This window comes from Sphaeramia orbicularis, chromosome 14 (assembly GCF_902148855.1).
Source record: "Sphaeramia orbicularis chromosome 14, fSphaOr1.1, whole genome shotgun sequence".
Lineage (NCBI taxonomy): Eukaryota > Metazoa > Chordata > Actinopteri > Kurtiformes > Apogonidae > Sphaeramia > Sphaeramia orbicularis.
Window position 1 is genome coordinate 30,817,157 of NC_043970.1, and position 25,630 is coordinate 30,842,786.

The window sequence follows — 25,630 nt, forward strand, 5'->3', positions numbered from 1 at the left end:
CACACTCGTGGAATAATGTAAAAAAAAAAATTCATACAGTTTGTTTTTAATTCTTTTACACTTTTTTCTATTTCATCAACTTGAGCTGTAAATAAAAATAAAAAATACTCAATAATTGTCACATTTTTTTAACCCTTTAAATGCTGTGTTTGTAATGTAAACAAACCATTTTTTTGGATACAAAAAAAAAAAAAAAAAAATTTTTTTTTTTCAATATACTACAAAAAAAGTGGATTACATATTATTTGATTTTTGCAGCCTGGCATATGCCAATGATTAACAGCAACACTGGTTCATTTGCATTATTATTTTTGGCGCAAGGTCAAATGTTCAAAAATACTAGCATCTGTCACCAAGTGTGCGTAAAATGCACACCTATAAATCAAACTATTAAATATTATATATTGATTAATTTTTCTGCACTAATTTGATTTTATTTTTGTAAATCAAGGTCAGCCCTAATCATACATATCAAATGGAAGAAATAATGTGATTTAGGCACACTTGGGAGACCAATGATAGTCTTGTAATTTTCTTTTGTTTACAGTGTGCAAATTTTAGTTGGTGGCCAGAATTTTAAAGATCGTGCAAAAATGAACAACTTTTGAATTCTAAACTTATTTAAATTGTGAAAAATAATATGAAGTTTTTTAAGATGAAGTGCAAAGTGTGCCTAAAAGGCATACCCGGACACCGGAGGGTTAATACATGCAAATATTCTTTATTAAATATTAAAATTTAAAAAAAGAAAAAAAAGAAAAAGTTAAGTTAGGGCAAAAACCTGTATTTTAATTATGGAAAATTACCGTATTTTTATGAGGTGGTTATTTTCTGTTATTTTACAGTATTTTTTTGGCACTCCTGCTGCCGGAATAATACCGTTCTTTTAGGGTTTTTTTTTTGTTTTGTTTTGTTTTTTTTACAGTGTACAGTTTCATTCACTAGTGTAAACCCTGGTTCTTTCTGCCTAATGACATTTTACTGTTTTTATTGTTGGATGTATCTGTTATTATAATGGATTGTGTGTGATTTGTGTCTGATCTCACTCTTTTATCTCTGTCTCCGTGGACTTAAGGCTGTTTCTATCCGGTGAAGACCTATCTGGTAAAATATTAAAAAAAAAAAAAAATATTGATACTCTTTGTTCTTTTTGAAGCAACGCAGAGGAAACAATATGTCATTTATTTTGGGATTGCACCTACACACATATAATTTGGATTGATTTAAATAATTTTAGAAACACAACAATCGACTCTTCATGTAAATTGAACTTTCAACACATTTTATTTGGCCTATCACATATTGATAAAATAACTCCAGAAAAAAAGATATATTATCCACCTTTGATTATTTTTGCCAAATTTCACATTCATTGCTCCAAATTTGCACATCAACGTCCAAGCATGACTGTTTTCAAAGCCCTTTTTTCCAATTATGTAGACAATTTGAGGAACAGCATAAATTCTAAAGCAAATAAAACAAACAAACAAAAAATATGTCAAGTGTATAATCTTATTTAATTTGTATAATTTCTATTTATACCTCAAGCGATTTTTTAAAATTTTTATTTTATTTATTTTTTTTTTTTTTTCCCTAATGTACTTACATGTATTTCTATATATTTGTAATGTAAAATATTCTGTGAATAATGAAACTCTCTTCCCTTGTTTGATGTATACCAGGGGTGTCAAACATGCGGCCCGGGGGCCAAATCTAGTCCGCCAAAGGGTTCAATCCGGCCCCTGGGATGAATTTTTGAAATACAAAAATTACACTGAAAATATTAACAATCAAAGATGTTAAAATAATTTTAGGTCTATTAATTCTAAAGTGGATCAGACCAGTAAAATACTATCATAAAAAACTATAAATAATGAAAACTGCAAATTTGTCTCTTTGTTTTAGTGTAAAAATTGTAAAATTTCAGGCGTGATATTGTTAACATTGCACTTATTTAACTAAAGAATTTTCAGGTTGTTCATATTTGTTCATATTATGTTCAAGTACAATTCGTAGATGTAAACATTTTAATTACGGAATTTTAAGTGTATTTTTGCATGTAGGATTGTAGTATTGTAGGATATTTAAGCATATTTAAGTGTATTTTTGCATGAATTGTAGGATTTTTAAGCATATTTAAGTGTATTTTTGCGTGTATTATAGGATATTTAAGCATATTTAAGTTTATTTTTGCGTGTATTGTAGGATTTTTTTTTAGCATAATTAAGTGTATGTTTGCATATATGTTGTAGGATATTTAAGCATAGTTAAGTGTATTTTTGCGTGTATTGTAGGATTTTTGAGCATAATTAAGTGTATTTTTGCATGTATTGTAGGATATTTAAGCATATTTAAGTTTATTTTTGTGTATATTGTAGGATATTTAAGCATATTTAAGTGTATTTTTGCGTGTATTGTAGGATTTTTGAGCATAATTAAGTGTATTTTTGCATAAACTGTAGGATATATTTAAGCATATTTAAGTGTATTTTTGCGTATATTGTAGGATTTTTTAGCATAAGTGTATTTTTGCATGAATTGTAGGATTTTTGAGCATAATTAAGTGTATTTTTGCGTATATTGTAGGATATTTAAGCATATTTAAGTGTATTTTTGCGTGTATTGTAGGATATTTAAGCATAATTAAGTGTATTTTTGCGTGTATTGTAGGATACTTAATCATATTTAAGTGTATTTTTGCGTGTAATGTAGGATTTTTGAGCATGATTAAGTGTATTTTTGCATATATTGTAGGATTTTAAAGCATATTGAAGTGTATTTTTACGTGTATTGTAGGATTTTTGAGCGTACTTAAATGTATTTTTGTGTATATTGTAGGAATTTTGAGCATAATGAAGTGTATTTTTCTGTGTTGTAGGATTGTTAGCATAATTAAGTGTGTTGTTCCATGTATTGTAGGATTTTTGAGCATAATTAAGTGTATTTTTGCATATATTGTAGGATATTTAAGCATATTTAAGTGTACTTTTGCGTGTATTGTAGGACATCAAAGCGTATTTAAGTGTATTTTTGCATGTATTGTAGGATATTTAAGCATATTTAAGTGTATTTTTGTGTGTATTGTAGGATATTGAAGCATATTTAAGTGTATTTTTGCATGTATTGTATTATATTTAAGCATATTTAAGTGTATTTTTGCATGTATTGTAGGATATTTAAGCATATTTAAGTTTATTTTTGTGTATATTGTAGGATATTTAAGCATATTTTAGTGTATTTTTGTATGTATTGTAGGATTTTTGAGCATAATTAAGTGTATTTTTGCATAAATTGTAGGATATATTTAAGCATATTTAAGTGTATTTTTGCGTATATTGTAGGATTTTTTTTAGCATAATTAAGTGTATTTTTGCATGTATTGTAGGATTTTTGAGCATAATTAAGTGTATTTTTGTGTATATTGTAGGATATTTAAGCATATTTATGTGTATTTTTGCATGTATTGTAGGATATTTAAGCATAATTAAGTGTATTTTTGCGTGTATTGTAGGATACTTAAGCATGTTTAAGTGTATTTTTGCGTGTAATGTAGGATTTTTGAACATAATTAAGTGTATTTTTGCGTGTACTGTAGGATTTTTAAGCATATTTATTTTTGCGTATATTGTAGGATGTTTAAGCATAATTAAGTGTATTTTTGCGTATATTGTATTATATTTAAGCATATTTAAGTGTATTTTTGCGTATATTGTAGGATATTTAAGCATAATTAAGTGTATTTTTGTGTATATTGTATTATATTTAAGTGTATTTTTGCGTATATTGTAGGATATTTAAGCATAATTAAGTGTATTTTTGCGTATATTGTATTATATTTAAGCATATTTAAGTGTATTTTTGCGTATATTGTAGGATATTTAAGCATAATTAAGTGTATTTTTGCATATATTGTAAGATATTTAAGCATATTTAAGTGTATTTTTGTGTATATTTTAGGATATTTAAGCATAATTAAGTGTATTTTTGCGTATATTGTAAGATATTTAAGCATATTTAAGTGTACTTTTGTGTATATTTTAGGATATTTAAGCATAATTAAGTGTATTTTTACGTATATTGTATTATATTTAAGCATATTTCAATGTATTTTTGCGTGTATTGTGGGATATTTAAGCATAATTAAGTCTTTTTTTTTTTTTTTTTTTACGGAATTTACTTTTTTCACTCCAAAGTTCTAATCTTATTGTTTATATTATTTGACTGGTTCAGCCCACTTTAGATCACATGAGGCTGGATGTGGCCCCTGAACTAAAATGAGTTTGACATCCCTGATGTATACTATTTTGTATATAAACTGTTCAATGTTCATTATTCAAAAAAAAACAAAAACTTAAGGCTGTTTCTACTATTGCACAACTGTAGTGCAGAGGGCGGGCGGGGCCGTGTGTGTGTGTGTGTGTGTGTGTGGGGGGGGGGGGGGGGGGGGGGGGGGTGTACTAGTGTGTCCGACCCCCTCCTCCATGTGAAACGCGCTAAACACCGCAACCCGAACCCTTTAAATTCTTGTGTCCTAAACCTGTAAGACTGAACTGCAGACGCCCTATGATGCCGACCTGTTGGTTTCTACTGTAAGGTTTGTTTTGTTTTTTGTTTTTGTTTTTTTAGTTTTTGGAGGAAATTCCCCAGTGTGTTGGATCACCGCTTCATGCGCTCACGCAGGGTTTATAAGGTAAAGAGCCCACGGATCACAGTGTTCTACTTAACTATCCACGCAGACGCTGAATGAGTGTGTAAATGTGACTTTCTTAGGTGTGTACCGTGGGTGATTTTCAGCTAGAACGCGTGTGAGTCCGGCTGATGTCCTTGCGTAAAGTTCACCGTGCGTCTGAGCCACCACGCTGCAAGCCGCATGCTTTTCTGTGGAACCCATTTTAACTGCTTCAGAGTAAGAGCTGCTGTGGGCTTTGTATGCGTGTGGAAAACATGGAAATGCTGCAAAAAAAAAAAAAAAAAAAAAACACCTCTGTTACTTCTGACTTTATACATTTCAAACATTTATGGAGCTTTAAACTGCAGCCTGAGATGATGCATGTGCGTAAAACAGAGACTAAAGCCAGGGTTTGCAGCAAGGTAGTGTTTTTTTTTTTTCTTTAAGGGGATAGTGGCTGTAAACTTAGACATAGAATGAGTGGAGTGAAAGCAGCAAGTGGCCACACAACAGACACGACAAGCCAAGGAAGTCATATATCAGTGATCAGTGGTACAGTGGGAGTATTGACTCAGACTCTGCAGAAAGGTGAAAGTAGTGATATCACTGATTAAAAATAACCCACACTGTCTTTAACCCTTTCATGCATGAATTATAAAAACCATAGTCGAGATTTTTTTCCTGAGTGTTTTTATTCCTCTGTAGCAGGGGTGTCAAACTCATTTTAGTTCAGGAGCCACATTAAGCCAAATTTAATCTGCAGTGGGCCGAACCAGTAAAATAATAACATAATAATATATAAATAATGTCAACAACAAACTTTCCTCTATGTTTTATAGCAAAAAAAAAAAGTAAAATTATGCAATGAAAACGATAACATTTACCAACTGTCCTTTAAAACACTGTGAATAACACGTACAAAATGAAAGTTCTTTCGAAAACTAAGGGCAATTTTCACAATATTATGTTTGTTTATCATTTACACATGTAAATTACAGCATACAGATCACAGTGGATCTACAAATACACAAAACATTTAATAACTGGCAGAATATTGTTAAAATTCCACTTAAGACATTTCAAAATGTTCATATTTGTTGAGGTTATTCGTGTTTTTGTGAAATGTTAGGGTTTTTTTAGTGTAAATACAGTAAAATGGCATGAAAATGTTTACATTAACAAAGGGAAAAATGTGGAGTTGTGAGTATTTATAGGTTTTTATTATATTATTTTACTGGTCTGACCCACTGGAGATTAAATTGGTCTGTATGTGGAACCTGAACTAAAATGATTAATATCTTCAGTATAATTTTTGCATTTCACAAATTCATCCTTGGGGCCAGACTGGACCCTTTGGCGGGCCGGATTTGGCCCCTGGGCCACATGTTTGACACCTGTGCTCTATAGGCATGAAAAAAAAAAAAAACAATGCGATTGAAATTTTTTTATGAACTTATTTTTATGGAGTTATAAAATTGTCCACTCAGCTGGACACCAAGCATTTAAGTTTTGAAGAAAAAACAAAATAAAACATGTATTTAAAACCCATCATCAGAAAATGAGATACTGTGTGAAAAGTATGAAATAAAAACATTTTTTATGCAGCTAATCTGATGTTTTCTCACATTTTAACATACTCTAATACTAGTTATTACTATCCTCATACAGATAATCTGATGTTTTTTCATTTTAACATACTCTAATACTAGTTATTACTGTCTTCGTGCAGCTAATCTGATGTTTTCTTACATTTTAACATACTCTAATACTAGTTATTACTATCTTTGTGCAGATAATCTGATGTTTTTTCATTTTAACATACTCTAATACTAGTTATTACTATCTTCATGCAGCTAATCTGATGTTTTCTCACATTTTAACATACTCTAATACTAGTTATTACTGTCTTCATGCAGATAATCTGATGTTTTTTCATTTTAACATACTCTAATACTAGTTATTACTATCTTCATGCAGCTAATCTGATGTTTTCTCACATTTTAACATACTCTAATACTAGTTATTACTATCTTTGTGCAGATAATCTGATGTTTTTTCATTTTAACATACTCTAATACTAGTTATTACTATCCTCGTGCAGCTAATCTGATGTTTTCTCACATTTTAACATACTCTAATACTAGTTATTACTATCTTCATGCAGCTAATCTGATGTTTTTTCATTTTAACATACTCTAATGCTAGTTATTATGATCCTCGTGCAGCTAATCTGATATTTTCTCACATTTTAACATACTCTAATACTAGTTATTACTGTCCTCATACAGATAATCTGATGTTTCTTCATTTTAACATACTCTAATACTAGTTATTACTATCCTCATGCAGATAATATGCAAAAAGACAGTAATAGTATGAATGTCAGTGTATGGGATGATGCATAAGTATCCACTGTGTTGCCTGAAATGGAACTAAAACAACAAAACCCATGAATATACAAGAGAACAGATGTGGAATAACTGTCCACTGTAGTGACCACTATGCATGAAAGGGTTAATTTAGCCTTGTGTTGTTGCAGAAAGATATATTTAGATAATAAAACTGAGGACGCGGTTGGTGTAATGGAGAAATATAAAAAAAAAACAAGCAGAACGATGTTATTTCAGCCATTATTAACATGCAATTACTTGCAATTTGCAGTGAATTATACACAATTTATTAACTTAACCCTTTCATGCATACTGCTCACTACAGTGTACAGCTATTCTCCAGCTGTTCTCTTGTATATCTGTTTTTTGTTGTTTTAGTTCCATATCAGCCAACACACTGGACGCTTATGCACCATCCCATACACTGACATTCATACAATTACTGTAACTTTGCTGTTCTTGATAAACCTGATCTGCACTAACATGTTTTAGTGTAAATCAGTTGCTAATTGTTTTTAAACTGTAATTAACTGTTTTCCTAATCAAAAAGTTGGGCTTTTTTTGCATATTATCTACATGAAGTGAGTAATCACTAGTATTAAAATATGATAAAATGCGAGTTGCATGAAAAATGTTTTTATTTTGTAGTTTTCAAACAGTATGTCACTTTTTGATGATTGATTTTAATTTTTGCTTCAAATATTAAATGCATGGTGTCCAGGTGAGAGGGCATTTTTGTAACTTCATGAAAAATAGCTTCATAAAAAAATTTCAATCACTGTTTTTATATGCCTAAGAGGAATAAAAACCCTCAGGAAAGAAATCTTGACTAAGGTTGTCAAAATTCATGCATGAAAGGGTTCATATAAATTACCTGAGAGAAATCACAGATTGGTAAATGTCCAATGAGTGGTCTTTTTTTTTTTTTTAGGTTGCGACTTCTCAAATCTGGATATGTGAAAACCGATAGACTATTTCATATAAAACAGGATACTGAAGTTTTAGTGCTGGAAAATGTATCAAATAAATTCAGTTAATGGAGGGTTTGCTTTCTAGAAATCCTTGAAGGTTCCTAAACTGCAAAATTGTGATTATTTGTTTCGAAATCAAACAAAATTTCTACATGTAACCTGTTGTAATAAGTTTCTTCAGTCATATATGGCTCATGTTTTTAGTAAAGGAAGAGTATTTTAGTTCATACACCCAGAGTGCAATCAATTAAAATAACAAAACATTCATTTTATATAAATATATATTAAAAAATTAAGTTAAATTTTTGGCTATATCGCTCAGCTCCATCAAACTGAATACATTGCACTGGCTTATGGGTCATTATAATGCTTTTAATCTCTATGTTGCTAGATGTTAAATCTGAAAGTGAATGACTATTTATACGGCTCCATACTTAACTGTCGTTTAAGAAAATGCTCAGGTAACATGAGTAGGTGTTCCTTGATGACACCGCTTCAGAGCCTTCCTCACATATTTCCAGTCAGCCTGGCTTTAGCCGGCCTCAAACTGGGTCACCTGAGAACAAGTTGCTGACTGCAGATCTGGGAGATGCCCTCCTCAAGTGCACGGCTAGGGTCACGCAGGAAGCCTTCGAAGTTCACTCAGATTCTGGACAGGCTTGTAACGCTTGTTTGTAGCTACAGTTGATACGAGAGCAGGGTTAGCAGTGACCTTTTACTTTTTTTACTGATACTTAAGTGACTGTAGCTGCAGTAAATAGATTAATTTGTGTACATAACAAGGGTTTTTTCTCTCATTGTTGAAGTTTTTCAAATATTTCACAGTGTATTTCTGTGTTTTTCTTACTATATCAGTTGTTACCATCACACTGGATTAACAATGTCATGTGATTTAACCCATAAAAACCCAAACAACCACCGTCGACTAAAATCATCTACCAGTATAAAATGTTTGATACCTGTTGATCCACTAATTCTATCAATACATGTAAATAATTGGTGTAAAATACAGTTTGTCATCTTTACATGGTTATTGGATATGACCCATTTGGATGTTCAGAGGTTCCGTAGTTACCGTGGAAACACCGTCATCTTCTACAACATTGAATCACCAGTAAAACTCAGAGTTGGATCAATGACAGTGGATGGAGACACTTGGTTTATGTTCAGTTAATGATAGATTTTGTTGAAAAAGTCCCATTTTCTTCATTTTTCTCTTTCTGATATTATGATAATTAACTTTAATTTGAGCTTTCATGCACATCTACATGATCAGTCTATAAAATCTGGGAAAATACCTGATTTTTACTGAAGAAACACAAATACAGTGGATAATATTATAATAATTGGTGATAAATTGCTTAAGAAAAGTTAAATAGAGAGAAAAATTCATTTGGAAACTGCCGGAAAAGTAACACTGGGTCTTTACGGGTTAAAATATGTATTTTTCCATTAACACCGGTAATGTATGTTACACCTAAAATAAATGTAAGGTTGTTTTTTTTTTTTCAGATCACAGTCATGATGTTAACTTATAAATCCTTGTTAACAGTTCACAAGCAATTTAGTGATATTCCTGTAGTTGTGGATTTGACTGGTCTTGAAATAGAATTAAGAGTTCTATATATTAGAGACCGAGAAAAGAGTGAGTACAAATGCAAACCTTCAAAAAGTGGTTTTGGGATCAATCTCAAAACTAAGACCGACCTCAGGTACTACAATACTAGCATCATTACACTATTAAGTAACAATAGTGCTATAAATACATTATGTAGTTATACTTATGGAAGTGATTTCCCAATAAAATGAGGTTTAATACCTGTCTATGATGCCCTGAACTGACTTTTCTAGAGGTAGACCATTATACTGGCAGACTGGTATATCGGGCCAATATATTGATTTGTCAATATCAGCCATCGGCCTTAATATTTTTTTTTGAAAGCCGATATTTGATCAGTAGTAAAGATGTTATAAGATATTTGATCAGACACCTTTGTGGGCAGCACTTGAAGTTCAATAAATGTTAAAAGAATACTATATGTATGTGTATTAGTAACTTTGTAATTATTTGAGTGTTTCAATTGTATTTTACGGTCAATGTGCTTAAAAAAAAAAAAAGAATCGGCTTTAAATATCGACCTAAAAAATCGCCAGTGGATATCGGCCATCAGCTGACCAAATTCTGAGGCACTAGCCTTAGAAAAACCCATACTGGTCGACCTCTACTTTTCGCCTGTCAAATATACAACTGATTTGTACAGTGCTCCTAATAAAACTAGTCATACCATGCGCCTGTGCATAAAAGGCCATAATATCCATATTGGTGGATTCTACTGTATATGCTACACTGAAACACAATAATGCAGTCCAAACATTAGACTAAACCTATTTACTGCAATTAAAATGTAGTATTTACCCTGTGGAGCGAGGAGTAAATGATAAATATGGCGCTATGTATTTTAAACTGACATTGTAATATTGACAAGATTACAAGTAGCTGGCATAAATAATGTAATGATTCACCCATGGGTGTTTTAGTCCTTTGGTTTACCACACTGCAGGACTCAGTGTTTTGTTTTGTTTTTTCTGTTGACATCAGCTGGTTCCTGACCTGAACAGGTTACCCCTCCCAGACCCAGTGTGAATTACAGTGAAAAGTAAACCTTTTGCTTCCCAAAATACAGTCTTACTTTCTTTCTCTGACCTGTGTGTCAGACTCAGAGAGTTTGTTTTGGTTTTAGTATGACTGAGTTTGTTGTCTGTCACAATGTTGAGGCCACTTTAGCCCCCCCCAAAGGGGAGGCAAGGGGTATTGTTTTTGGTTCAGTTTGTTTGTTACTTTGATTGTTAACACTCTAACAGTTAAACTTTTGGTTGAATTCATACCAAATTTGGTTTATAGATTGCCAGTGACTGAGAATAGATGTTATTACATTTTGGGAAAAGTAGGTCAAAGTTAAAAAAGTTATAATTTTTTAGGAATTTTTTTACATCTTTTTTCCCATTTACTTATAATGGGTGAAATTTCACATGTCTGTCGCAGCAAAACTATTGGTTGAATTCATACCAAGTTTGGTTTATAGACTGCCATTTGCAAAATTTTTTACCCCTTCCATTTACCGATGATGGGTGAAATTTCAAATGTCCATAAAAACATAAATTTTGTTAAAATTTTCTTCAAACTTGGCACATATATAGAGGCAATTGATATGCTGACATCAGCACATGCATAGACATGATGACATCAGCTGGATCGATGCCAAAACAAGGTACAATACATTCAAGGGGTGGGGTTTATTGTGCCTGGCACCACTTGATGTAATTTATTTTGCAGTTAGTTGACTGTGTAACATTAAATACTGGTCATGATGGAAACTGTGCAGTGTTTTAACTTCTGGACACTGACTGTGGAAACCTGCCAAATACACAAATCCTATGTGTATTTATTTTTCTTACGGTCCACTGTGACAATATGACCATGTCTTCAATGTGAGTGTGATACAAGTTCAGAAAAACTCAGTATGGTTCATGCTAGAAACCACCACTATTACAGCCAGGTAAACAGAAACAGAGTGTGTTTTCATGCAGAGTTAAAGATGAGACTCCTGTAAATCTTCAGTAGAAATAGGAATTGACACGCTGAATACAAGGATTCCTACCTGGCAGAGCTGGATGGTAGTTACAGGAAACACCATGAGGTGTCAGTGAACACTGCACAGTTGGATGTCATCCATTATCGTCACTGAGCACACCTCCTGCAGCGATCCAGTCCCTGATCTGGACAGCCACAGAGTGCATGCATGTGGCTGCAGCTTAGCTCAGCGGATAAACTGAATACACTTTTAGCAACTTCTAAAGAAATCCATATTATGTTGACAAAATGCAGCTTGACATCCATTGTAAAAGTCATGAAAAGTAGATAGGACCATGTATAATGATGCCAGGAGTGAATATAAAAGTGTATAAATATTAAGTATATTGTCCTGCGGCAGTAAAAAATAAATAAATAAATAAATACATACAGTCCTGCCATGTTCTAAGAAATGTTATGAACTATACTTGGAACTAATCAAATTTTACAGCCTCACCTTATTTTCTATTCACTTTTCATCACTGATATGTCAAGAAAAAAATAAATCAAACCCTTGAGAAAGAAATGTTCTAATGAATACATTAACACATATGCATTACAAGTCCCAGCCTGCTTCAGTAGGACTCACCAGCTCAAAATTAGTGTTTTTACTGCAGGGTTCCTCCATGTTGCATACCTGCAACATGAGACTCTGTCAATCCAACCCCTAACTGAAGCTTTGGGCTGTATTACATAACTCTGGTTTTAGGAGACGAGATACATCAGATTAGTGCAATATTAATCCAATTATTCGGTCATAGTTTTCACAGTGGGAGTCTTTTACAGCCTTAAATATCAAACTGTCTTATCCCTGGTCTGCAGTCATTGGCTGAAAAGGACCACACCCCCCTTTTTCTGTCCATTCTCTCTGGCTGTGAAACCGGTCTGGCCTGAGTCGCCTCTGCTTTCATCATTTCCAATGCACCCTCTGTGCATAAAGGTTGTGTTTGGAATTCAGTGTGTGTATGCTGAGACGTATGCTTTAACCCATAAAGACCCAGTGCTAGTTTTGTGTCAGTTCCCAAATGAATTTTTCTCTCTATTTAACCTTTTTTTAACCCATAAAGACCCAAACATCTATCACTGACCAAAAGCATCTACTGATCTAATGTGTTTACTGCCTGTTGATCCACTAATCATATCAATAACTGGTGTAAAATACAGTTTGTTATCTTCTCATGATCATCAGATATGACCCATTTGGACGTTCAGAGGCTCCGTAGTGAACGTGGAAACACCGTCATCTTCTGTAACATTGATTCACCAGTAAAACCCATGGAGTTTAATATATGACAGTGGATGGAGACACTTGATTTATGTTCAGTTAATGATAGATTTGCTGAAAAAGTCACTTTTTCTGCAGTTAGTTCTGTTTTTGATAAAATAACCCTCAACTTTAACCTGAGCTTTTATGAACATCTACATGATCAGTAAATTAAATAGAGGAAAATACCTGATTTATACTGATACAATACAGAAGAAAATATGATAAACTAGAAAAGCACTCGGAGAGCGCAGACCTCCGCCAAGGCAGATTAGTGCCCCCCCCCCCATTACCACCAAAATTTAATCATTTGTTCCTTGTGCCAGTATCAACATTTCCTGAAGTTTTCATCCAAATCCGTCCATAACTTTTTGAGTTATCTTGAACACAGACAGACAGACAGACAGACAGACCAATGCCGGCAAAAACATAACCTCCTTGGCGGAGGTAATAAATGGTGATAAATCACTTAAGAAAGGTTAAATATAGAGAAAATTTCATTTGGGAACTTACATACAAGTAGCCCAGGGTCTTTATGGGTTAAAAACCTGTTGTTCCACTGAATCAGGGTTTGTACACATTTTTCAAAAAAAAGCGGAAGCCACTTGGTGTTCTTCAGACACACTCGCACTGAGACAAAGATTAAGATAAAAATGTACCTGGAATCGACTTGAGAACACCTGGGAATTTTATTTATGACAAGTGGCTTCCCTTTTTTTGGATAAAACTTTGTGTTCTCTTTTAATTTCTAAACTTTTTGCTATTTTGAAACATCATTGTAGATGTTTAGCGCATAATACAATGTACATCATTGTGATAAAAACTGAACAATTATGAAAAATGAGTATATGCATTCCTGTAGATGTGTATTTTACCTCAGTGATAAGATGCTGTGCAGGAAAAAATGTAAAATGACCCTGCAAAGTGCTTGAAAAGTGCTTGAATTTGACTGAAATGTTTGAATTTGACTGAAATTGATTTGACTTGAAAATTGTGTACGAACCCTGATTTAGTGGAACAACAGATTTTTACCCATAAAGACCCAGGGCTACTTTTAGGTAAGTTCCCAAATGAAATTTTCTCTATATTTAACCTTTCGTAAGTGATTTATCACCATTTATTATAATATTATCTTCTGTATTTTGTATTTTATCAGTATAAATCAGGTATTTTCCTCTATTTAGTTTACTGATCATGTAGATGTTCATAAAAACTCAGGTTAATGTTGAGGATTATTTTATCAAAAACAGAAATAACTGCAGAAAAAGTGACTTTTTCAGCAAATCTATCATTAACTGAACATAAAACACGTGTCTCCATCCACTGTCATTGATCCACCTCCTTGGGTTTTATTGGTGAATCAATGTTGTTGAACAGGGGTGTCAAACTGATTTTAGTTCAGAGGCCAGATTCAGCTAAATTTGATCTGCAGTGGGCCGAACCAGTAAAATAATTTAAAAAAAAAGTTAATTTACATTATGAAAAGGTTTACATCTACAAACTATCCTTTCAAAAGATGTGAATAACATGAACAAACTGAAAAAATAGGTATAATTTTTACAATATTCTGCCTCAGTTTATCATTTACACATGTACATTATAACTTACAGATCGCAGTGGATCTACAAACACACAAAACATTGAATAACAGGCGGAATTTTATTAAAATTGTACCTACTTCTCTTAAGACATTTCAGGTTGTTCACATTTTTTGCAAAATTATACTTTGTTTTAGCGTAAATACATAAAAATATTTATATTTACAAAGAGAGAAATTTGTACTTGTCATTATTTCTATGTTATTACGATAGTATTTTACTGGTCCTGCCCAGTTGAGATTGAAATGGTCTGAATGTGGAACCTGAATTAAAAGGATTGTTAATATCTTAGTGTAATTTTTGCATTTCACAGATTCATCCCAAGGGCCGGAGTGGACCCTTTGGCGGGCCGGATTTGCCCCCCGGGCCTCATGTTTGACACCTGTGTTGTAGAGGATGACGGTGTTTCCACGTTCACTACAGAGCCTCTGAATGTCCAAATGGGTCATATCTAATGATCACGAAAAGATGACAAACTGTATTTTACACCAATTATTTATGGGATTAGTGGATCAACAGGTAGTAAACAGAGAGAAAAATTCATTTGGGAACTGACACAAAACTAGCACTGGGTCTTTATGGGTTAAAGCATACGTCTCAGCGTACACACACTGAATTCCAAACACAACCTTTATGCACAGAGGGTGCATTGGCAATGATGAAAGCAGAGGCGACTCAGGCCAGACCGGTTTCACAGCCAGAGAGAATGGACAGAAAAAGGGGTGTGTGGTCCTTTTCAACCAATGACTGCAGACCAGGGATAAGACAGTTTGACATTTAAGGCTGACATAGACTCCTACTATGAAAACTTTAATTTACATGTATTGGTTGGATTAGTGGATCAACAGGTATTAAACAGTTTAGATCCGTAGATGGTTTGAGTCGCCAGTGATTGTTTGGGTCTTTAAGGGTTAAGTTGAGATAGTATTTGATGTTTTTTTAGTGAAGTAAAAATGTCTATACAGCTGAGTCAGTCAATGAAGTTGCTGATTTCGGTTCTACGTATGTATATGAAAAGTGGGTTACTGTGACTGTGACTGTTTGCATGTCTGTAACTATAGCCCTGTTGTTATATAAGTGTTACTGGGCATGTGGAGGTATTAAAAGTACATTCATTTATGTTTCCATGGGCATAACTGCCACATTTCTCCCGTGCTTTTACGTGTGCATGTGCGTTTGACGGCTCAGTAGCAGAGGCAGAAGCTGCTTGGAATAGACGAGCCATGTGATTCCTCCAGGTTCTATTTCCGTGCAGCAGTCATCAAACACGAGCAGTCTTTATAGCAGCTGGAAGAATAGTTAAGTAATACGTTTCAGTGCTTCTGTCTGTCATCGTTGTTTCTGATGTTAATCCCAGATCAACAGGTGAAGTACATCTGAGGGTTGGTGTAAGTACTGAGTGTGTGTTACTGATGCAGGTGCAGGCAAGTGTCTTATTATGACAGCTGAGACACGCGACATCACAAGCAGCATTTGGTTTTGCTTCCTGTTTTAACCACAGTAGGTTATTTTGAGTTCCCACATTTTTGTCCGTTTAAGGTGCCACTGTTTGGTCTCTGCTAATATGTGTGGATAGAAGGCTCTATGTTGACTTTGCAGTTGCATAACCCGTGTACCAGGTCACACAGGGGTCAAGAAGGTCATTGCATATAGGCTGCTGCTACTGCTAGGATTGTGTGTGTGTTCTTGGATTTTTAAGAAGAATTTACGCACTAAGCTTTTTTTTTTTTTTTTTTTTTTTTATTGAATTTACCAGATTTTATCGTAATGTTCCTCAGTATCTGTTGCAGTAATCAGCTGCTGAGTTTTTGCACTAGATTATGAGCTCAGAGCGGTTTAGTCGAGTAACTGCATTTTTAATTTGCACTTTTTTAACCCATAAAGACCCAAAGAGCCACTGGTGACCAAAATCTTCCACTGATCTAAACTGTTTAATATTATAAACAGTTTACAGGGTGACACAAAAAAACGGGAACTTTTTAACAATCCAATAAAACCAAGAGTGATGGAAGAAAAATATTTTATTCATAGTAATTGAAACCTTAAAACATGCCATTTAAGAAACAATGATGGAATTTTCATTTTTAAAAAAAAATTACTTCCTGTAGATGACGTCCTCCTGTACGAATGCATTCTTGAAATCTGCTGTTGAGATTCCTCATTGACCGCTGCAACATCTCAGCTGGGATACTGTGAATTTCATCCTGAATTCTCTGTTTTAAACTCATCCAGAGTTCTTGGTCGAGTCATGTACACTTTACTCTTGAGATAGCCCCACAAGAAAAAAAGTCACAAACGGACAAATCTGGCGATCTAGGGGGCCAGGGAACGTTACCGAATCTTGAGATCACACGGTTACCGAACAATTCTCGCACAGCCGCCAATGGTTACTAAAATGGGGGTGTGTTTACTTGCTCAAGGTCACTGTCTTGCAGTGCTGCCACTTGCTCATGTCTGACAGTACGCACTTCAAAAATTCCTGTTTTTTTGGGTCACCCTGTACATATAAATAATTGGTGTTAAATGCAGTTTGTCATCTTTTCATGGTCATCAAATATCTCCCATTTGGACGTTCAGAGGCTCTGTAGAAAACATGGAAATATTAATTCACCAGTAAAACCCATGGAGTTGGATCAATAACAGTAGATGGAGACACTTGTTTTAATGTTCAGTTCTTGATAGATTTACTGGAAAATGTTACTTTTTTTTTTGTCAGTTTTTTCTGTTTCTGATTTAATATCCCTCAATTTTAATTTGAGGTTTTATGAACATCTATATGATCAGTTAATTAAATATAGGAAAATACATGATTTATACTGAAAAAAAAAAAAAAAAAACACGCACACAAAATAAGCAGGATAATATTGCAATCAGTGGTGATAATGGTGCTATTCCCTATCCAACCTGTGAAATGATCAGCATGTGCACAGCTGTAAATAGTATATATTCGGCTAAAATTTGCTTTGAGGTCTTCTTTATGTTTTGTGCATAAGAAATCAATATAAGTGAATCCCCAAAGGAACTTTGTGTTGGTAAATGCAAGTTATGCAAATTTACAGGATTTCAGTTCTGTTGCAACATGTTGATGGTCATATGAACTATGTTTTCAGGTCAAAAATGTCCAATTTCATCACAATTAATGCTATATTTTCATGTCACAAATGGCCAAGTTATATTTGAACTGAATTTACCTGAAAAACAAATATTCTTTTCTTTTAGATTCCCCAATTTTTCTTACAAGATTTTATCCTACATATCACATTTTATTTTTACAGGTTGCAATATGGGGTATGGTGCTGATCCATCCTGCTTATGTTACGCCAAAACATACATTAACAATGTCACACGTCACTTTTTAAATCAACAGTTTTCTAATAATAAGCATTTTTATAAAGAAATAACAATTCTATATTGTTATTTACTCTTTAGTATGATGATAAACTATACAATAAATAATTCTGATACTAGTTTTTGCACAGGGATCATTTGCGGAAACGGTGACATGGCTGCTGAGCATCAGTATGATGGGATCTGTAACAACCACGTCACATCCACTGCCACATTTTGTGTTTTTGTGTCAGCTGTTATTGTTTTAGACCCACAATACTGACATTTATGAATGAGAGGAGAATTAGCAATAGTAAGTATATAAGTAAGTCTATAAGTTTATTACTAATAAAGTACTGGTACTGACCAGAGCATCATGGGTAATGTCACGTCCGTCCACCAGCAAAAGTTTTCACATACACGTGCTATTCAAAATCCAATATTTCTGAAAATATAGCTTCCACTGTCAAATAATATCAGTAGTCTGTGCACAAATGTATTAGCATTATTTCAACACAGTTCTATGCATTTCTTACAACTGTTTTTTTTTTTTTTTTTGACAAAAATGGCCACTCATTTGACCCCCTAAGTAAATTTTAGCCGATATAGCCTTCTTGATTTGTCTTTATATTTGATTTTACACTTCTTTTGCTCTTGTGTGCTTTTGTGCTTTGCTGCTGTAAACCTGGAATTTCCCCTTGTGAGATTAATAAAGGCATATCTTATCTTATCTTTATCTTATCTTATAAATCACTTAAATGGTTAAATATAGAGAAAAAATCATTTAGGAATTCCCACAAAGTAGCACTGGTCTTTGCTGGTTAATAGTTAAGAGTCCTTGAATTCCTTGAGACTTCCCACCTTCCTGATTACTGTATGTGATTTTAATGAATATATCAGTATGATTATTTAACAAACACCTGCACATTCGGGGCATATTACATATTACATATTTGCCGCAGTATGTCTTCAGTTTATATTAAGGCTTAAACCAACACTGTTATTTTTGATATCAGTTTACTGGTTGATTATATTTTAGATTAATCATGTAATTATTTTGGTTTATAAAATGTCAGAAAATGGTGAAAATGTGTTTTCCAACGCCTAACATGATGGTTTCAAATATTCTGCCGAAGATTTTCAGTTTTCCATCTCTGATTTCTCAAGAAAAATTACTCAAACTTATTATCTAATATCAGAATAGTTGTCAGTTGTACAACTATAAAAATAATTGCAGCAGTTGTGATGAAAGAGGCTTAGGATAGGGTCACCGATATTGTAACACTGCTGTATTTTTGTGCAGATTTTGTTGTTTTACTTGAGTCTTTTTTAGTATAACTTAAGTGCTTTAAATGAGTTAATTTTGTTTTTGTTTTTTGTTTTTTTTTTATCTTGGCTTTTGCTTTGCATGTTAAGATGTGTGTAAACCGTCAGCTATAGATTTGCATAGATGAATATACATGGGTCTGTAAAGTGACAGCGTGGTACGTTGCAAGTAAACTGTTAAACTTAACAAAAAGAAGCTGAAGAAACATGTTAATCAATAAATAAATAAATAAATGAGTACATAATTTTTGATGGCTTTAACAATCGAGTCATTGCAGATCTAATTCTCTTACAAAACATTACAGAAATAATTTTCAATTCCATTTTTTTGCATGATATCAAAAGTAAAAGTCAGTCAAATCGCCTTAAAGCTGCAATACATAGATATCAAGAAGAAATGGCAGAATTTGATAGTACACACCCTCCTCGTGCAGCTCTCTATGTAAGACTGTCAGTAAAGATACTGTACATGACACAGCACAGTTTCATGCTGCTCTCGAAGAGTGAAACCAAAATATCACAGTTAGTGTTGCTGGGATGTTGCTTCTGTAATGAACCTCAGTGTCTCTACAGTAAAGAAGCATCTGAGACTGACAGCGATTGGTCATTACAGATGTCTATCAAATGTTATCTCCTCTTCTTTTCCACTGGCTGGATTTTCTAAGGTCTGAAAACAGAGTCTAGACGAGGTGGTAGAGTAGTTTTATCTAAGATCACTAGGATTATATTGTATCTCATGGTTATTAAGGGTCTTCCGCCGAAACATACAGCCTAAATGAAGCTTTAACCTTCTAAAAGAAATGGTTTGCTCACCTCTGGATTTTAGGAAAACTGTGCTAAATCTTTAAATGCATGTGTGTTTGTATATAATAAAAGTACTTTAACCCATGAAGACCCAAACAACCACGGATGACCAAAATCATCAACTGATCTAAAGTGTTTAATAACCTCTGATCCACTAATCTTATCAATACATGTAAATAACTGGTGTAAAATGCAGTTTATCATCTTTTCATGGTCATCAGATATGACTCATTTGAATGTTCAGAGGCTCCGTAGTGAACGTAGAAACTCCATCATCTTCTACAACACTGACAGTGGATGACAGTGACAGTGGATGGAGACACTGAGTTTATGTTCAGTTAATGATAGATTTTACTGAGAAAGTCACTTTTTATTTGTTTTCTCTTTCTGATTTAATAACCTTTGAATTTACTCTGAGCTTTCATGAACATCTACATGATCAGTAAATTAAATAGAAAAATACTTGATTTTCACTGAAAAGAATGCAACTTGCAGAGGATAAAACCATATTAAATGGTGATAAATCACTTAAGAAAGGTTAAATCAACAGGAAAATTCATTTTGGAACAGTCACAAAAGAAGCACTGGGTCTTTATGGGTTAATGCCAGCGTTGTGTTTAATGTTACTACTTTTTTGGGGTAAAAAGTACTGTGACGGGTTACTACTGAAAATTTGGTAACTAACGTTATTTTTCGTAGGGACAGATTTGACAAGTGTCAATTGACAAGTGACAGTGACAATTTTTTCCCCAAAGTTTTTTTTTTCCTAAGACAGGGGTGTCAAACTCATTTTAGTTTAGGGGCCATATCCTCCCAATATGATCTGAAGTGGGCTGGACCAGTGAATTAATAATGTAATAATATATAAATAATGCCAACTCCAAACATTTCAATGTGTTTTATAGTGAAAAAAGTAAAATTACATTATGGAAACGTTTACATCTATAAACTGTCTTTTTAAAATAACATGAACAACCATGAAAAAACTGAAATTATTAAGAAAAATTAGTGCAATTTTACCAGTATTTTGCCTCTGCTTATCATTTGTAAATGTGCATTAAAACTTACAGATCACAATGGATCTGCAAATACACAAAATATTTTAGTAACTGGCAGAATATTAGTAAAATTGCACTTACTTCTCTTAGGACATTTCTAGTTCTTCATATTTTTTGAAAGGCTAGTTTGTAAATTTACACATTTTCATGTAATTTCACTTTTTTTTTTTACACTAAAACAGAGGAAAAATTTGGAATTGTCATTATTTGTAGGTTTTTATGATAGTATTTTACTAATCTGACCCACTTGAGACTAAAGTAAGGCTTTATATGGGCCCTAAAGTAAAACCATTGATTGTTAATATCTTCAGTGTAATTTTTTGCATTTCACAAATTCACCCCATGGGCCGGATTGAACCCTTTGGCGGGCCGGATTTGGCCCCTGGGCTGCATGTTTGACATCTGTGCCCTAAGAATTATGTGCATGCTCCAAACCGTTGGGCGTGTGCAAATACATTCTTTTCGATGTAAACATCCGGTAGTGAAACAGCTGCGCCTGAGCAATAGTCACAGGTTCTTATTTCACCTCGTTTCACCAGGTAACTAAACAAGAGTTGGTCAAAAAAATGATAAACCCTTATGTATTTTGTGTTCACCTATATGCCCATAAGATGTATCGAGGCTATGTTATTTCATATTGTTTGATAGGGCTTTGTGGTGGTGTTGAAGCCTATAGTAGTCTAATGTTTTCTTGTCAGGTGCTCTGTTTGTGGCATTTTTTATAATGAAGAGCACAAAAGAAATACCTGTTATATCCTCCATAGTAGAACTTTATATTGCCCTACACATTTAGGAACAGATATGTGGTTCTGCCCAAAGCTGAGCAACATAAAAGTAACGTAAAAGTAATGAGTAACATAAAAAGTTACTTTCCATAGAGGGCAACCATGTAAAGTAAGTAAGAAGCAATGAGCAAAAGTTACTTTTGAAAAGTAACTTCCCCAACACTGGTTAGTACTATTCAATATGTGTAACTCCAATATATTAAAACATTTAATGAAGGATAAGAAAGGCTAGATTATAACTGCAGTTTACCTTTATCTGTTAGCTTCCATGAGGAGTGCTTAGAGTGTTACTGTCTGCATGACCTTTCTGAGTTTATGTCTTCATCTCAGTGGGTTCTGGGAAGCTGCCACTATCCAGAGATGGGTGGTGCTGTGGGGTGGTGGGGTGGGTGCTGTTATGCTGCTATACGCCACTCACTGAATTCCCCAGTCTACCTTTTCCATCCATGGGGCATATCACAGGGCGTCTGCTAGACCTCCACACCACAGCTTAATTCAAATCACTGCAGGCTACTGTTTATATTCCCCTATTCCCCCCCCCCCCTTTTCTTTCTATCTGCCCTTTAGGTTTTTTTTTTTCTTTCCTCATCCCAGTAAGTGAGCTCAGCACTGGGGAATGTGCATGGGATGCTGGAGAGTTTACTGACCTAAAGATATTCCTTCCACCAGAGGGAAGAGAGAGTTTCCAGATGGTGTCCGTACTATTTGTTCAGCGATAATTTACATAAGCGTACTGTACATTGTTCCGTTCTGTTATGAATTGTATGTTTGTGCAGATACAAAAATAAGTGATAATGAAGCATGAGGAACACCTGCAATGTGCATGCTTCAAGAAACATGTTTTCCTTTTTGTTGCAATACGTACTGTGAGTTGCATCCCATTATGTAATAGGTGACAGCAATATACATGCATCCAGAAATAAGATGGATTATCCCTATACACCCCCAGTTTTTGGCTAGTGTTTGCATCTTGTGGAGCTGGATTGTGTTACATAACAACCAAGAAAACAGTGTCCTAATATGACCCACCCTTAGTCAATCTACAGCGCTAAACCTCTGTTTACATTATGCTTCTAATGAGTCTAAATATTTCCTTTAAACAGGTGCCATATTAAGATGATTAAGCTTTCTGTACAGTACTTTTTTGGCTGCACAGTTTTGTGAAAAAATATTTTTCTGATACTACAAATATTGTGATGTTAGACTTTGATTTTTTTTTTTTTTCAGCTGGAATGTAAACATTGAAAAACACAAACTGTTTTGACTTTAATTTTGCATATCTTACACAGTACCTCCCTCTGCCTCTGCTCACTGTCACCATGAAATACCCTGCATTTGGATCATCCGAAACACTCCTATATCTGGACCAAGGTTATTATCGTTAACGAAAACTAACGAAATGATGAAAACTAGAATTGAAAAAACATTACCGTTAACTGAAATAAATAAAAACTATAATTAAAAAAAAAAAAAAAAAGATAACTAACTGAAACTGTATTGTGTGCATACGAAACTAAAATGTATAAAAATTGTGGATAAAATTCCCTTCGTTTTCGTCTTTGTCAATGTCGGATTGATACGAAAGAAATTTATTTTGCTCTAACAATTTTAGCCAGCAGCACCATATGGTACTTCACGGTCTGTCACTTGTGGTTTCCAGTCGTCTTCTGGTCCCCACTCTACCTGGAAACATGGAGACTAAAGTTGGGAGAAAGCAGCAGAGTCCTGTCTGGGATTTGTTTGAATACGAGAAGGAGATAAAAGATACGACAAAACTAAAATTAATACTAAAACTAAGCATTTAGGAAAAAAAAAAATAAAGAAAACTAATAAAAACTAGCAAACCTGCTCTAAAAACAAATTAAAACTAACTGAATTAGAGAAAAAAAAGTCAAAACGAAATAAAACTAAACTATAATGAAAAATCCAAAACTATTAGAACTTTGATCTGGACTTTAGAATTACAGCCTGAAAACTGCATTCACTGTTGTATTGTTTATCCAATGCAATGCTTATGTAATGTTACAAAAAAAATGTCACCATATTTATTTCCACCCAGAGTTTTTTCATTAATTTTTGGTTAATATCTTGTGTTGAAGTCTTCTCCAGCACATCCTAAAGGTTCTCATCGGGGTTCAGGTCTGGACTGTGGTGGCCAATCCATGTGTGAAAATGTTTCACACATTCCCGAACCACTCTTTCATAATTTGATCCTTATGAATCCTGGTGTTACCATCTTGGAAGGGAAGAAAAAAAATCCACTGATGCTCAGACATGGACATTCAGTACATTCGCCTTCAGCTGACCTAATTTTTTGGACACACAACGTTGCTGAACCTAGACTTGACCAACTGAACCAACCCCAGATCATAGCACTGCCCCCAAGGCTTGTACTGTGAACACAATACAGGCATGATGGGTAATCACTTCATCTGCTGCTAATGCATTGATCACTCTGGAACAGGGTCAGTCAGGACTCATCAGACCACATGACCTTTTCCATTAAAACACAGTCCAATCTTTATGCGCTCTATCAAAATGATATTTGTTTAACCCGGGGGTCTCAAACTCATTTTCTTTCAGGAGCCACATTCAGCCCGATTTGATCTGCAGTGGGCTGGACCAGTAAAATAATAACATCATAACCTATAAATAATGACAACTCCAAATTTTTGTCTTTGTTTTAGTGCAAAACACCCACATTAAATTATGAAAATACTTACTTTTATAAACTATCCAAACAAAAAAGATGTGAATAACCTGAAAAAAATTTAATTTCTTAAGAAAAATAAGTGCAATTTTAACAATATTATGCCTCAACTTATCATTTCTACATGTGCATTATGGATCGGATCTACAAAGACTCTAAACACTGAGTAACAGGTAGAAAATTATTAAAATTGTGCTTAATTTTCTTTAGACATTTCAGGTTGTTCATATGTGTCCAGGTTATTCACATTTTATTGTTACAGGATAGTTTGTAAATGTAAATATTATCATAATTTAATGTTATTTTTTGCACTAAAGCAAATACAAATATTTGAAGTTGTCATTATTTATAAGCGTAGTGTAATATGATTTTTTTTTTTTAAATCAAACCAAGAAGAAAATATGACTTCATTATTTTTTGTAGGTTATTATGCTATTATTTTACTTGAGATCATGTTGGTCTATGTGGAACCTGAACAAAAGTGAGTTCGACAGCCTTGACTGTGGAATTTTTGCACTTTGTCAATTCATCCCACGGGCCAGATTGGAACCTTTGGCGGGCCACATTTAGCCCCCGGACCATATGTTTGAGTCCCCTGGTTTAACACATAAAGACCCAAACAGCCACTGGTGACCAAAATCATCTACTGATCTAAACGGTTTAATACCTGTTGATCTGCTAATCCTATCAATACATGTAAATATTTGGTGTAAAATGCAATTTGTCATCTTCTCATGGTCATCAGATATGACCCATGTGGACGTTCAGAGGCTCCATCGTGAAAGTGGAAACACCGTCATCTTCTACAACACTGATTCATCAGTAAAACCCATGGAGTTGGATTAATGACAGTGGATGGACACATTTGTTTTTATGTTCAGTTAATGATAGATTTTATTGAAAAAGTCACTTTTTCTTTAGTTTTCTTCACTTTTCTCTGTTTTTGATATAATAGCTCAACTTTATTCTGAGCTTTAACGAACGTCTGCATGATCAATAAATTAAATATAGGAAAATCCATGTTTTACACTGAAAAAACTCAGACTAAAGATGATAAATTTACAATAAATGGTGATAAATTACTTAAGAAAGGTTTA

The 25,630-nt window shown here is 33.8% G+C and overlaps 1 protein-coding gene across 4 annotated transcripts in view; it reads left to right on the forward strand.

Annotated features, from left to right (window-relative positions):
* Positions 1 to 4,463: 4,463 nt before the first annotated feature.
* slc7a1a (solute carrier family 7 member 1a) overlaps positions 4,464 to 25,630 on the forward strand; it is a 41,795-nt gene continuing 20,628 nt past the window's right edge. For 2 of the 4 annotated variants that reach the window (XM_030155026.1, XM_030155027.1), the window contains exon 1: positions 4,464 to 4,690. In XM_030155026.1, coding sequence (XP_030010886.1) covers positions 4,667 to 4,690 — 24 coding nt within the window. In that variant the 5' untranslated portion in view covers positions 4,464 to 4,666. The remainder of the gene's footprint in view (positions 4,691 to 25,630) is intronic. The other 2 variants (XM_030155028.1, XM_030155029.1) reach the window with 2 other exon arrangements.